The sequence below is a fragment of the Leptonotus elevatus genome, chromosome 19 (assembly GCF_054856555.1).
Source record: "Leptonotus elevatus isolate MCC_2025b chromosome 19, RoL_Lele_1.0, whole genome shotgun sequence".
Classification (NCBI taxonomy): Eukaryota; Metazoa; Chordata; class Actinopteri; order Syngnathiformes; family Syngnathidae; genus Leptonotus; species Leptonotus elevatus.
The window spans coordinates 15,492,248-15,505,669 of NC_141257.1; the positions used below are offsets into that span (position 1 = coordinate 15,492,248).

Genomic DNA, 13,422 nt, shown 5'->3' on the forward strand with positions numbered 1-13,422 from the left:
ATACTTTTTTAAGTGCGACTTCTCAAAATGTTCAGTGGCATCAGACCTATCCATAAATATATAGCTTTTTTTAAATTTATTTGTTATGCCCTCTATGGACAATAAAAGCAATATTGTTTTAAGAGCACAACTAACTATCATCTGTATACAGTGTTCCCTCGTTTCTGTCTGGTTCATCTTTCGCGGCTTCTCTGTTTTGCGGATTTTTTACAGCGTGCCTTATTTTTACAGCATGCTTTTTGGTTTTGCTAATTTTTTTATAGTGTAAACATGCGCCGTCCGTCGCAGCCATCAAACTGCTCATCGCGCTGCCTGCCACCCGCCCCATGGTTCACGCAGACCTGCACTCGAGTGGAGTTTCGGGGGCACCGCAGCGATGCGGTCCCGGTCAAAATGGCTTTACATGTCCTGCCTCGAATCTTCACCATTAAAATTAAGAGATAAAGGGCTGACAAACGATGGATTTTTACCCGGGATGGGAACCACTGCCGGCGGGGTAACTTTTTGAAAATCCTCAGTGTCCTGGAGGTCTTTGGCCGGCGTAATCTCCCCAGGCCTACATCCTACCGAAGACGGGCATCCTTGGATTCATCTTGACAAGACCTTTCCAACAGTGTATGGCCCGTCGCATTCTGACCTTGCCCGTCGCCTTCGCGACCTGGAGATAGACGCCTGACAGTTTCCCAATTTCATGCCCTGGAACGCTTGTGCGTCCGGCACCGCCCCATGGCTCACCCTTAGATTACACCGCATGCGTGCATGCTTGTGTACATTGCGGATCCGCTCCGCCGCTTTGTTTCCGGCTTGTTCATAATACACCGGCTGCGTATGCGCTGCCAATCAACTGCCGACCAGCTTGTCGTACCGAGCCTCCCTTTCTCAGCCTTGTATCATCATCATTAAATTAAGAGTGTCATTTGTAACCGATGTTTGGTTGTTGTTGTTGTGCCGTGTTGTTTTTAATTACTATTTTTATTTTAAAAAAATAGGAAAACATACTGGCCGGCAAAAAATGGATTGACCGCCGTTATATTTTTGTTTCTCAAATAAATGTTTTGGATATTAGTTTAATTATATTTTATTGTTATTATTATTTTAAAATCTACAAAGGTTTGAACACTGAGAGTGTGTAGGCCTACTGTGTTTAAATAAGAGATACAGTATGTGAGAAAATGTTAACGCCTATCAAGAAAAGTGCATGTATAAAGTGTGTGGTGAGGTGTTAGCATTAAAACATATACAGTGGTACCTCAGAGTTTGAACATAATTTGGTTGTCTGAAGTGTTCAAAGTCCAAATTGTTTTTTCCCATAGGAAATAATGTAAATGTAATTAATCCGTTCCCAAGCACCAAAAACAGAAAATTCCCATTTTAATTTCTATTTATGTAAAAAAACATGTACACCCTGTACAGTATTTAAACACTAAAAAATACCTTACATATTTGTTGTAGTGTGATGGCATCAGTGGATAAAAAATGCTGTGTTAATGCATGCATTAGTTCAGTGCTGAGTTAGTGTATTTTACATTGGGCATATTGTTAGACTATTAAGGGGTCTTTATGCGCTGTTTAGTGTCAGGCACGTTGTTGAACAGCTATGGTGGGGTCCTTGTGCCAGTATTTACGGAAGTAATCATCCGCTCTGACTGGAAATGATCAGTGCTTCGTCTCGACAACCGCAACGTAAGCATTTGGCATCGCTCGGCTTCACTCGGCTAACCGATCAAGGTACGTTCGGCTTTGCTTTTGGGTGTTCAAACTCCGGGAATGAGGTCAAACTCCCAGGCATTTTTTTACTCCGATTTTTTGGTCGAAGTCCGATTTGTACCAGTTCCACTGTGTAATAAATGAAAAAAATATAGTATGAACGGAAAAAAAACACTTTGAACAAGCGAAAAAATATATATACTGTGTTGTATAATAAGTAAATAAAGAAAATGCTTTTAGTGGAAACAATGACTGTAAATGAGACAAAAACATATGAATGAATGAAAAAGTATTCATAATAAACAAAAAAAAATCATACCAAAATGAAAAAACATATAATAAACAAAAAAATATTTATAATTAACGGAAGAATTTTTTTTTTTAATTAACGCGGATTTCCATTATCGCGGGTAGTTTTTGGAACGTAACACCCGCGAGAAACAAGGGGATACATTCAACACATTCAAATTGGAATATTCATGCACGCGTGCACATACAGTACACTCATCACAAACTCATATGTGTACAAGTCACTGTTACTGCATACACAGGCCTGAAATCTCGATCCCAACCGTGTTTTCTTGTTTTGGTATAAGAATTAGAATTAGTCAGCTCAACCAAAAATGATAATTAGCTCTCTAACGCCATCTAGTGTATTATGGCTTTTGTGACTCTAAAGTCTTTTTTTTTCTACGTTTAGTTGATGCCCCAGTGAAGGGATAAATTAGGTAATTGCGGAAAATGCACTAATAATGACAATAATAATTTAGAAATTTTGCCATTTTGAACTTCAACATGTTTTGGACAATTGGGTGGAATATCAGCTCAGTGATTTTATTCAAATGCTTTATATTTGATATTAATATTAATAAAAAGCAAAAAAATTGGACACTTTCCTTATGAGGGTAAAGGTATGAATTTAAAATGTGACAATCTGCAGCAACAGAGAGAGCCGTTAGATTTTTGGGACACTGCAATGCTACAAATCTTGACATTGCAATTTTGAGCATTTTGATAATGAGATGTGTTGCGACGTCGGCACGACACAACAATTACTTCAAACACAAAGCAGTGTAGGCAGTGAGTCTTTGCTGGATGCCATAAACTTCACATTCTCCTTCAACATTGTCAACATTCCGCCTCTGTTATGCCTCTGGTGCGACCTTGGAAGATGGCAAAGTTGCAGGTCGATACACTATCCTGCATTGGTAACTTACACAAATGGCAGCAGGCCAGGAACAAGCAGTGGAAAGCTGGTTTAGATGTCTGAATGTCATGAAGTTCTGCATTGCACACACATACCTCCAGGATGTGATTGAACTGAGCCTTTAGTTCAAAGTAAGGTTTGGACTTGAGTATGACCTTCTTCAGTGATTTTTGGAGGGTTTGGACTTTGGCCTCGGCGTCCTGGCATAGCTGTGTGACGCGCTGGTGCTCATGCTCACTGCGAAAGCGCTCCTCCTCAGCCTCGTTCACCTGAAAAAGTTAAAGCTTCAAACTCATGTCACATATATCACATATAATGTTAGGGTTTAAAGGATTACATTTAAAAACAAGCATTTTCATTGGCGTGGAAGTGAATGGTTGTGTTTCTTTATGGTCACTTTACATATTTTATATTCTACATTATATATTAATTAGGGGTGTCAACATGAGTGCGTTAATTTAAAGTTTTTTTAAATGCCACTATTTTTTTTTTAAAGCACGATTAATGACTGCCCCTTACTTGGAAAGCCTGTACTGGGGGAATTCCAGACACAACGCAGCAGACACATTCACGTCAAAATTTAGCAGTAATATATTTAACTAGACTAAGTGCAATTTCTGCAGAAATTACGTGGGAATGCTGGAAGCTGAATACCAATAGCTGAATGCTAAGATGAATGCTAATAGCAATGCTTATGAAGTAGAGTGAAAAATAAATTATGTGAAAATTACAAAGTATTAATTGTAGTTGAAAGATAAATAAATAAAAAGAACACTTGAACCCGGGAGGAGTGAATTATAAGCAAGTTGAAATTTATATGGAAAAGTGTTATCTGAAAGTACCCTCCATTAATTTAGATGGAAAAGTGGAACTAATGATATCCAATTGAAAAATGCAACAACAAAATCACTCAATAGCGCCATCTAGGCAAGCAGTACCGTCCATTGATTTAGTTGGAAAAGTGGAACTAATGATATCCAATTGAAAAATGCACATACACAAAAAAAATCACTCAATAGTGCCACATAGGCATTCAGCACCTTCCATTCATTTAGATGAAAAATTGGAACTATGATAGTCAGTTGGTGTACATTTATATCCCTTTGCATAATTGCCATGGATATATTTGCAATGTACAGTTGGAGGTGGGATTCGACCCGCGACCTCCTGGATACTGGACAAGGCAATTTACCAAATGCACCATTGAGCAGTATAAGCAGTATAAGCTGGTTATGATGGTCAGTTGTATGTATGGAAGTGCGCATGGAAAGTGGGACTTAGAAAAAGTCCAATATCAGTCCCATTGAAAATGAATGGGGAAAAGTTTATATTTAACGTTAAATTGTGCCAATACTGTAAGTAATGTGGAATCAGACGATAAATACCCCGGAAGGCGTACATTTTTTAAACAAGTTGAAATTCGAACAGTGTAAATCGGATGTATTATGTGGGAGTTATTGCACGGCAAAAGGGTGAGGAGAATAAAATGCTATAATAAGTAAGAATAAAGAATCTCAATAACATACGTGGTGGAAGCATTCCCACAATAATAATGCATATATTTGTAGAGACTGGGTCAAGTTGTATTTTACAAATTTTAAAATGTGCAGAATTTAACAAGATTAGATAGCTCTTAATATGAAAAAAAAATGCACTGAGCTGTCACTAACGTCTTACAAATGCAATTATGCCATCTAGTGGCAGAAAAATGACCTCAACACTAAACAATATCGCACTATTTTTTTTACAGTACAGTACATCTTTTTATTTTAACTAAATTTTATGAAGTATTATGAAATGAGTGTATCAATGACTAAAAGATGCAGACATATTTCTATCAGTTTAACATTTTTTTCCACTTTTATGTTAACTTATTTTCTTCTTTTCCTTTCGTGTTTTCCCTTCAGGGGTCGTCACAGCGAAACAGTTGCCTCCATCTAATGCCCAATTCACACTGACTGCGGAACGGCCGCGGTGCGTTTTCCGTACGGCCGCCGCACGGACTGCAATTCACTATTTATATAATTCTATTTGTAAACAATAGCCACACTTGCCTATTGTCACATCGATATGCTTTTGAACATTATTTCTGTGACTACCATGGCTCTTCTACCGTGGGTAAGTACATTTTGTTTAATTTAATCTGAGCTCGTTTTTTGTCTTAAATGTCCGACTCATGTCATACTATGTATTTAGCTAGCTTCCCTCCCCCCAAAATGAATTTGCAAACGGTTTTATTTTGAAATATACCGGATCTACCTTGATGCCGACGCTCGATTTCCTGTCCGGCTCGTGTAAATTCTTCAGCTTCATGAAAATCCGCAAGCGTTCCGCATGCGGCGGCCGGAAAAAATTAGAACGGTTGCGGAAACCTTCCGCAGCGCCGCATCTATTCCACATTGCATACGCACCGCACTGTAGCTGGTGTAAATTGACACGCAGACTCGAATGCTTTCTATTCCTTGCAGCGGCCGCACGGAAAACGCACCACGTCCGTTTCACAGTCAGTGTGAATTGGGCATAACCCTGTCCTCTGCATCCTCTGCTCTCACACAACTACCTTCATGTCATCTTTAACAAGAGTATGAAAACTTAGAAAAAAATATTTTATTGTACAATTAGAACACATATAAAATTTGCAATTAATCGTGAGTTAACTATTGAAGTCATGCGATTAATTACGATTAAAAATGTTAATCGCCTGACACCCCTGATATTAATACGAGGTTTGTAATTATTTATTTGAACAGTCATTTTTCTAATCAGTAATGATAACGTACATCTTGAGAAAAGGAAGTTTGGTTCCAAAAGTTTTTGGGGGAATATTCTCTAGTCCACACCGTGTCAACATTATAATTTACAGGCTAAAATACAGCAGCTACAATTTTGAGTGAAACCATTTCTTTGTATATACTGTAGAAAACATTTAATCTTATTTAGAATTGAGGAAAAGATTCATTTAAGGGTCTTTAACTCAATTTATGTGGGGGTCGCTGGAGATAGAGTCTGGCTGTGTCTGAGCCGCATTAAAAAAAAGTGGCTTGAGTATTCAAAAAAAAAGTACAACTAAGCTTCTCAATCTTTATTAATAACATTTCAGAAAATTAACAGTTTTTCACATCATGAACAAGATTTGTGACCTGGTCCTCTGTCTCATCTCCCAGCATGTCTAGTTAAGTCATAATGACACCTGATTTATTAAGCACAGCAACTTTCTCTGTTCTCAAGACATGTCGGTGCGCCTGTGCTCAACAAAAAATATATTCCGTCTCCTGTTTTTCTTGAAATTGGCTGTTCTCGTCGCCAACCTTTCGCTTCACGGCAGGTTTTGAAATTGTGCCACTTGTCGCCTCCTCCCCCCGTCCCGTCCCCCTCCCCTGTCCGCCGTCGTTGAATCAGTGGAGGCTGATGTCTGTGGTTCTCACTCTGCTTCATGTATCCTTCCTTCCTTTCCTCAGTCTTTCCTTTGGTCTCTTGAGGTCTCCCTAATTTGTTGGAATTTAGATGTTTCTGGGGTTGGTGAAAGATTCTGGTTTGTAACCCGGTGGGTAGTAGGTGATGTCTGGTCGGTGCTGGATTTCACTTTTCTTTCTTTTCTTTGATCCTTCCTCGGGTCTCCTGACAACCTCATGACTCTAGCTGGATTCTGAAGTATCTATAGTAGTTCAGGTGAACGGTATGGGATTTTTAATAGGTTTTAGGTGAATTAATGAGCACACACTCACACGCACGCACATTTGCACACACACACCCGCACATGCATATACTCATGCACATACTCACGCACATACAATTTGTTTTTTAATTGTGCCGCTTGCTATTGAGCGAAAATGGCATCAGAGTTGCTCAGGTCTCATGGAACAACCAATCACAGCTCAGCTTCAGAAAACCGGGGTGAGCTTTGATTGGTCGTTGCCACTCTGATGTCATCAGTGTCATCAGTCAACAGCAAGTGGCAAAATGGCCGATGGATAAAAATGGCTGGATTTGGCTGCATAACTCATATTCAACAAATGCAATATTAATCAGAATTTCATGTTTAGACTAGTGAGGTCACATATAACATATTATTGAAAAGCAATGTTTATGGTTGACTTCCACTTTAATTAATACATTTGACTCACGTATTGGGCAATTGCATGTCTCAGCTTTGGTTTGAATTGTGACTTGTGATAGTGAGGCTTGCAATTTCTGTACACACAGTATGTATTACCTGTATAATTGTGTGACCTGAATCTGAATTCCTCACTTTGCATTCTCCCAATGTATCCTGTATTTCAGTGGTTCTCTTTTATTTCAGTATCTTCTTATTGCTTTGAACCTAACTCTTTTTTAAAGGCTATTTAAAAAAGGCTTCAATACTTTGAACAAGATTTGTTAGATAAAGGGATTTAAACAGCATTGCATTCACATCACACCCTGCCATTTACAAAATAGACAGAACAAACAGACACCCTGCTGCAAGCAAGGACACCTGCCTGTGAGCCGTAACAATGCATGTGTGACTGCTCATAGGCACTGAGCGTGAACACCATACTATATTTAAATACCGAGGTGGAAAATCCAGGTCCAGAAAGAAAAACATTGCCGCAGTTTGGCTTTAGCCCCTGATACCTAAAAGGTAAACAAGCACCATGGGAGCTAGCTAGCACTTGGGGCTAAAGCCACCTACCTATGTTTAAATAGGGTAATTTTACACTGCTACATGTATCGATCAACATATTACATATAAGATGCACATATTACACATAAACGAGTGCAGTATTTATATAGGGGTGTAGTGTGACAGAGTTTATTGATGATATCAAAAAGAAGTACAGTGTTCACCCTGCTGCAAACAGCAAAATTCCAGTAATTGTCAAAAGGTTTATAATTGCCTGAAGATGCCAGAAAATGGCAGTTGAAGTACTTTTGTCAAAATTAGGTTCCTTAACAACTCACTTATGCTCGTCATAATGGTTGCATGTTTCCTGCTGTGTTAAAGGAAGTTGTTTGATGTTGTTTAAAATACCACAATAATAATACTAAATTGCCCATCTAAGGCGTTTTCTCATGACTGACCAAAGAAGAATCAGTGTCGTATCTAGAGGTTGTCCGTAAAGGAGTGTAGATGTACTGTATGAGTAGGCATGGGCCAGTTACTGGTTTCACGGTTCACCACTTTTAAAAAAAAATTACAGCTTCAAAATAGCCCAAACTGGGAAGATTTAGGACATAAACATAACAGTACAGAACGTCATTAAGAAAGTGTCCAGTAGTGTGTTAATTATCCATACATCAACAAATGTGCAAATGATGGAAAGTTGTGAACAATATAAAATGTCCAATAGTGCGGTAATACTTATAAGCAACAGAGGATGCAGAGTCATTAAGAAATACACATTAAAATGTCTAGCAGGGCGGTAATATTGATCAACAATAGTTATGCAAATAATGCAGAGTGATGGAGCTCGCTGCAACAATGAATACAGTAGTAATGGCACTATCGAGATGTGCAAAGTTGGCAAAGTGTCACAATAAAATTATTATCAACTGTTCACAGAAGTTAATGGCAAGCAGCAGAGGGTTTGAACAGTTTTTGTTTCCTTTTTTAACCAGTGAAGAGAAAAAAAGGGTTGGCAGGATTCTCACTTTATTCTCAGAATTCTGACTAAAATATGACTTTAATCTCAGAATTCTGACTTTAAAGTGAGAATTCTAACTTTAAAGTGAGAATTCTGACTTGTGACATAGAGCTAAGAATTTTTGGGGGGAAGTCAGAAAGTCAGAATTCTGAGAATTAAGTCAGAATTCTGACTTTAAAATCATAATTCTGAGATTAAAGTCAGAATTCTAAAATTATTATTCTGAAATGTGGGCCATTGATTGCAAACAAGATTTGTTAATTAGTATACACACAAAGAAATTGACAAATTTATGAACATTTTGCACAAAGAGGTAGACTTTAAAGAAAAACACTGACAACTTGTTAATTCCAGGCCGAGCAGACATGTTGCTATCCATAAAAGTCATGGAGGTCATAGAAAATACTAGATGTAGTCGTTTTTGTTGTGGGATGCATTCATTTTTTGCATTATTTTATTTGATTAAACTAAGAATTTAGTGATCTCTGCATTCTATTCTCAACCTTTCATGTTGTGAGTTAAGCGCATATTCTACAGAAAACATTTTGTCAAAATTTGGGAAATTGTTCTTATGTTCATTGAGATCCTGAATAAATCTTTACATTTTTCCAAAGGGGGTGTATTCATATATACAGTGGCCCTAAAGTGCAAAACGCAAAAACAAAAAAGTGAACACGACTGCAAAGCAAAAAACACTAAATAAAAAACACAAAAACAAGAAACAAAACACTAGAGCAAATGTTTTTTAAATCACAAAAACAAAAAGGTAATTGTAAACGAATAAAAAAAACACAAACACAAAAAAGGAAAACAACTTTTTTTTGTGTTTGTGTTTTTTGATTTGTGTTTGCCATTACGTTTTTGTGTTTGCATTACCTTTTTTTTTTGTTGTGATTTTTAAAAAATTATTCTAGTGTTTTGTTTCTTGTTTTTGTGTTTTTTATTTGGTGTTTTTTGGTTTGCTTTGGCAGTTGCACTTCAGGGCCACTGTACATATGAGTACAACTCCTTTGGAAAAAAATATGTATTCAATATGTCAATGAACATAAGAACAATTTCCAAAATTTTGACAAAATGTTTTCACATAAAAAAAAACACAAAAAAATAATCGCAAAAGTAATCGTTTGTGATTACATTTTCGTTTTGTTTTGTTATTTTTTGTGCTTGTGTTTTTTTTATTTGTTTCCGATTACTTTTTTTGTTTTTTTGTGTTTTTTGATTTGCGTTTGCGATTACCTTTTTGTTTTTGTTTTGTTTCACTTGCCATTTGTAGTTTACTTTTGTTTTGTATAATTAAATTCCTTTTTTTTGTTGCATTATCTCTGCCTCCTTGCCCTGCTTCCCTGCCTTTGGGTCCGCAACCACCACTACTCCCTGACAATATTAATTTTCGAATAACATGAATCTATTTTTCACTCAGGGCATACCTTAGCAGTAGCATGGTTGAGCATCTCCTGCCAGGTTGGATCCATGGTGTTTTTGTCAGCCAGCAGGCCTTGTTCCGCCACATACACCATCTCTCTGGCAGCAGTGTGCATGGACACGGCCCTCTCATACCGTAGAGCAGCTTTCTGGGTCTCCTGTTGTGCCTGAAAGAGTGAAAACTCGGTTTACCATAGTTATTTTTATTACCAGTATATTTTTTAAACAGGGTGTGCAAGACAAAATAGTACAGTAAAAATATGACTACGTACAAGTAAATCCAATTCAGTACAAACACCTATTTTTCCAAATTTTAAGTACATAGTGACCACACTGTTAATATCTGAGATAGGTGAGACGTCATCTGTTATGCATGTTTGGCATCTACAATTTTGTGCAACAAAGCTATTAGGGCTGCTCGATTATGGAAAAAATAATAATCACGGTTATTTTGGCAATAATTGAAATCACGATTATTCAAATGATTATTTTTTGGGGGTACAAAACAAGAAAATGTTTAAGCATTTAAAAATATTAAGACCAATAAAAAAAATAGAAACACTTTAATTATGTAAAATCCTTTTGAATCAAACGGAAATTATTAATTTATTTATTTTATTTATTTATTTATCTTGGCAAAAATTTTAAGTTGGAGTGCAGCTTGTGCACTGTGCAGTAGGATGATCATTTATTTTTAGGTACAAAACAAGAAAATGTTTGCACATTTAAAAATATAAAGACAAATAAATAAATAAAAAGAAACACTTAAATTATGTAAGTTCATTTTGGACCAAACATAATTATTTCATTAATTAATTTATGTTGGAAAAAACTTGAAGTTGGAGTGCAGCTTGTGCGCTGTGTAGTAAGTAGGACGATCATTTATTTTTTTGGTACAAAACAAGAAAATGTTTAAATGTAAAAAACAAATAAAAAGTATTACGAAAAATAATCTTTGAAACACCATAATTATGCCAGACATTTTATGCATTCTATGATGGATATGTTTCATTTCTACTTTGGATAGCATCGATAAAAAAATGTGAATGTGAAAATGTATTTGCTTTAATTCCAATGTATTCTCTTCACGACATAGATTTAACCAATGTATTTGATGGTAATGATGTGCTCAGATCAAACAATAATCTAAATTCAAATTCATATCACACCACTGGGCCAAACAACACGGGGGCGGGGGAGCACAATATGGCAAACAAGGAATAGTCGTCTCTCTCTCCAAATAACAGACTCTTCTATTTATTTATTTTTAAAAATCTGACACTTTAAACATGGATCCTGCACTGTAGAAAAACAATTAAGTGGTGTGCTTCATCAGTATTTTGTGACTATTTACAATTGGTAATGTATGTGACCCCTTTGAAATTACTTGCTTTTCTGCATACAGTACTTCCGATTTTTGGCAGAAAAAAATACAAATTATTGATTAATCTGCCGATTATTTAAAAATATATATTTAATGCATAAAATTACACACACACACACACACACACACACACGCGCACCCCACCCAATTTATTTTCAATGGGTGTCACGCACAAACTTTCGCTATTAAGATTCTCTGCTTTAAATGACAAGTCCATAGTATGACCTTATCAACAAATTTTAATGAAGTATACAAGGTATGGATTTTATGTGTCAATAACAAAACCATTATTACTTGTTCAAAACTGCTGTAAAACAATAACCTTTTATTTTATATATTTTTATTTTATGTTATTTTCACAAGTCTTACTGGGCTAACCTGGGACCTCAGGGATTGTATTTCGTTCCATGTCATGTGGAAATGTGTGTTGAGACAAAAAGAAAAAAACCTGAGATGTTGGCAACCGTAAATTTTGAGAAAATAAAGCCTTTGAATTATTTTTTATTATTATTACACATTGGGAAGAATGTGTGCCATTGCGTAGTGTTATCTCGCCTGTGGGTATGTGTTCCCACAACATTTGTGTGTGAATATTCGTTATTTGAAGGAAAAACACTCCCGAAGTTGATGCTGTTATGGTTGTGCTCTCATTGCGTTGGGTTTTTGTTTTGTTTTTTCAGTCTCTGATTGAGTAGAGGAGCGTGTCCTCCTGCGCCGCACCTGTTTTTCATTCACAAATCAAAGCTTTATTAGGACTGGAACTGCCAACACTCCTCGTCGGAGTATTGACCTTGCTACGTCCTCGCCAAGAGCTTTAGTCTGACTCCGTGTTCCAAATTCCTATCTCTAGCTTCGTTTCTTGTTTCCAGTTTCTCACGTGAGTCTTTTGACACGTAGTTTTATGTCGTTGTTTCCTCGGCTTATTGCCTGAGTGCTTGTTAACCACGCATTGAGCCTTTTTTGCTCCGTAGTTTTGTGTTTCCTCAGCGTTACGCTTGAGTGATTGGTATCCACGTGTTGTTTTGCCCACGTCGCTTTTAGTTTATCCGCTTTTGTATAGCTCATTTTTCTTATTCATGTTGTGCGATTCTACAGCCATCTGGTGTATTTTTGTAACTTTTTTTTTCCTTTCATACTTTGCAAGTGACTTTTGTTAACTGTTTTTCTCCTGGCTTTGTGTTGTAGAATTTCGTTATGTACAAGTAAATTTGTCAATCCACACCCTTTTGTGGGATCTACTATCCTGTTATTCCGGAAATCATTACAGATGCTAACTTCCGGTTAGCATTTGAATGGGATCCTCTCGTCGCTTTTAGCATTAGCGCTAGGCTAGCGATGTTTTAAAAATGAAACATGTTTTGTATTTAAATATACCGTGAATGTAATTCTTATCGCTGTGTGTTTAGTTTTACAGTTAACTCCAGCTAGTGTCATTAAACGGCTTAGGGACAACAGAATAACATACGCTACACACTTGCTAATACTACACAAGCAAAATGGTGCATTCAGGGTACTTTCAGGGCAAAATAGTTTTGGCCGATGTTTGAAGGGCAATAATTAGCCGATTAATTGTCCAGGCCCTATATGTTTGGTCATAAAATGAGAACTGATAGTCATTCAAGTCACAACAATAGGCAAACAGTCTGCTTAAACTAATACCCCACAAACAATTACTATATAATACATAAATAAAAGACTGAATGTAAAACTATCTCCTGTCCATTTAAGATATCTCCTTTGTTACTGCAAGTGGACTTTCTAATACTTTTTTTTTAGATTTTAGTTTGTTTAAGAATATTTTATTTGTTTACTAGGTTTGAACGACTGCTGCGCTAGACTTGTAGCTGTAAAAAAAATCTCATGTTGGGATACTTTAGTTCAAATAAAAAAAGACAACTGCTATACAGTATTTATACAAAATACACACACCTCTTTGGCCAGTCTGCGGGCTTCATAGTAAGGCCTGGCTTTCTCAATACAGGCACCAAGTTGGGAGCCCTGAGCATTCAGCTTCCTGGCAGAATCTGTGAGAATTTTCCTGTAGCTTGACCTGGCATCCTGAAAAAAACACACATGAA

General features: G+C 36.8%; 1 protein-coding gene across 1 annotated transcript in view; it reads right to left on the reverse strand.

Annotated features, from left to right (window-relative positions):
- sh3bp5lb (SH3-binding domain protein 5-like, b) overlaps positions 1-13,422 on the reverse strand; it is a 43,465-nt gene that overhangs the window by 21,674 nt on the left and 8,369 nt on the right. Inside the window, exons 3-5 of the mRNA XM_086062384.1 lie at positions 13,274-13,402; positions 9,966-10,127; positions 3,010-3,183 (exon numbers count right to left, since the gene is read on the reverse strand). Coding sequence (XP_085918510.1) covers positions 3,010-3,183; positions 9,966-10,127; positions 13,274-13,402 — 465 coding nt within the window. The remainder of the gene's footprint in view (positions 1-3,009; positions 3,184-9,965; positions 10,128-13,273; positions 13,403-13,422) is intronic.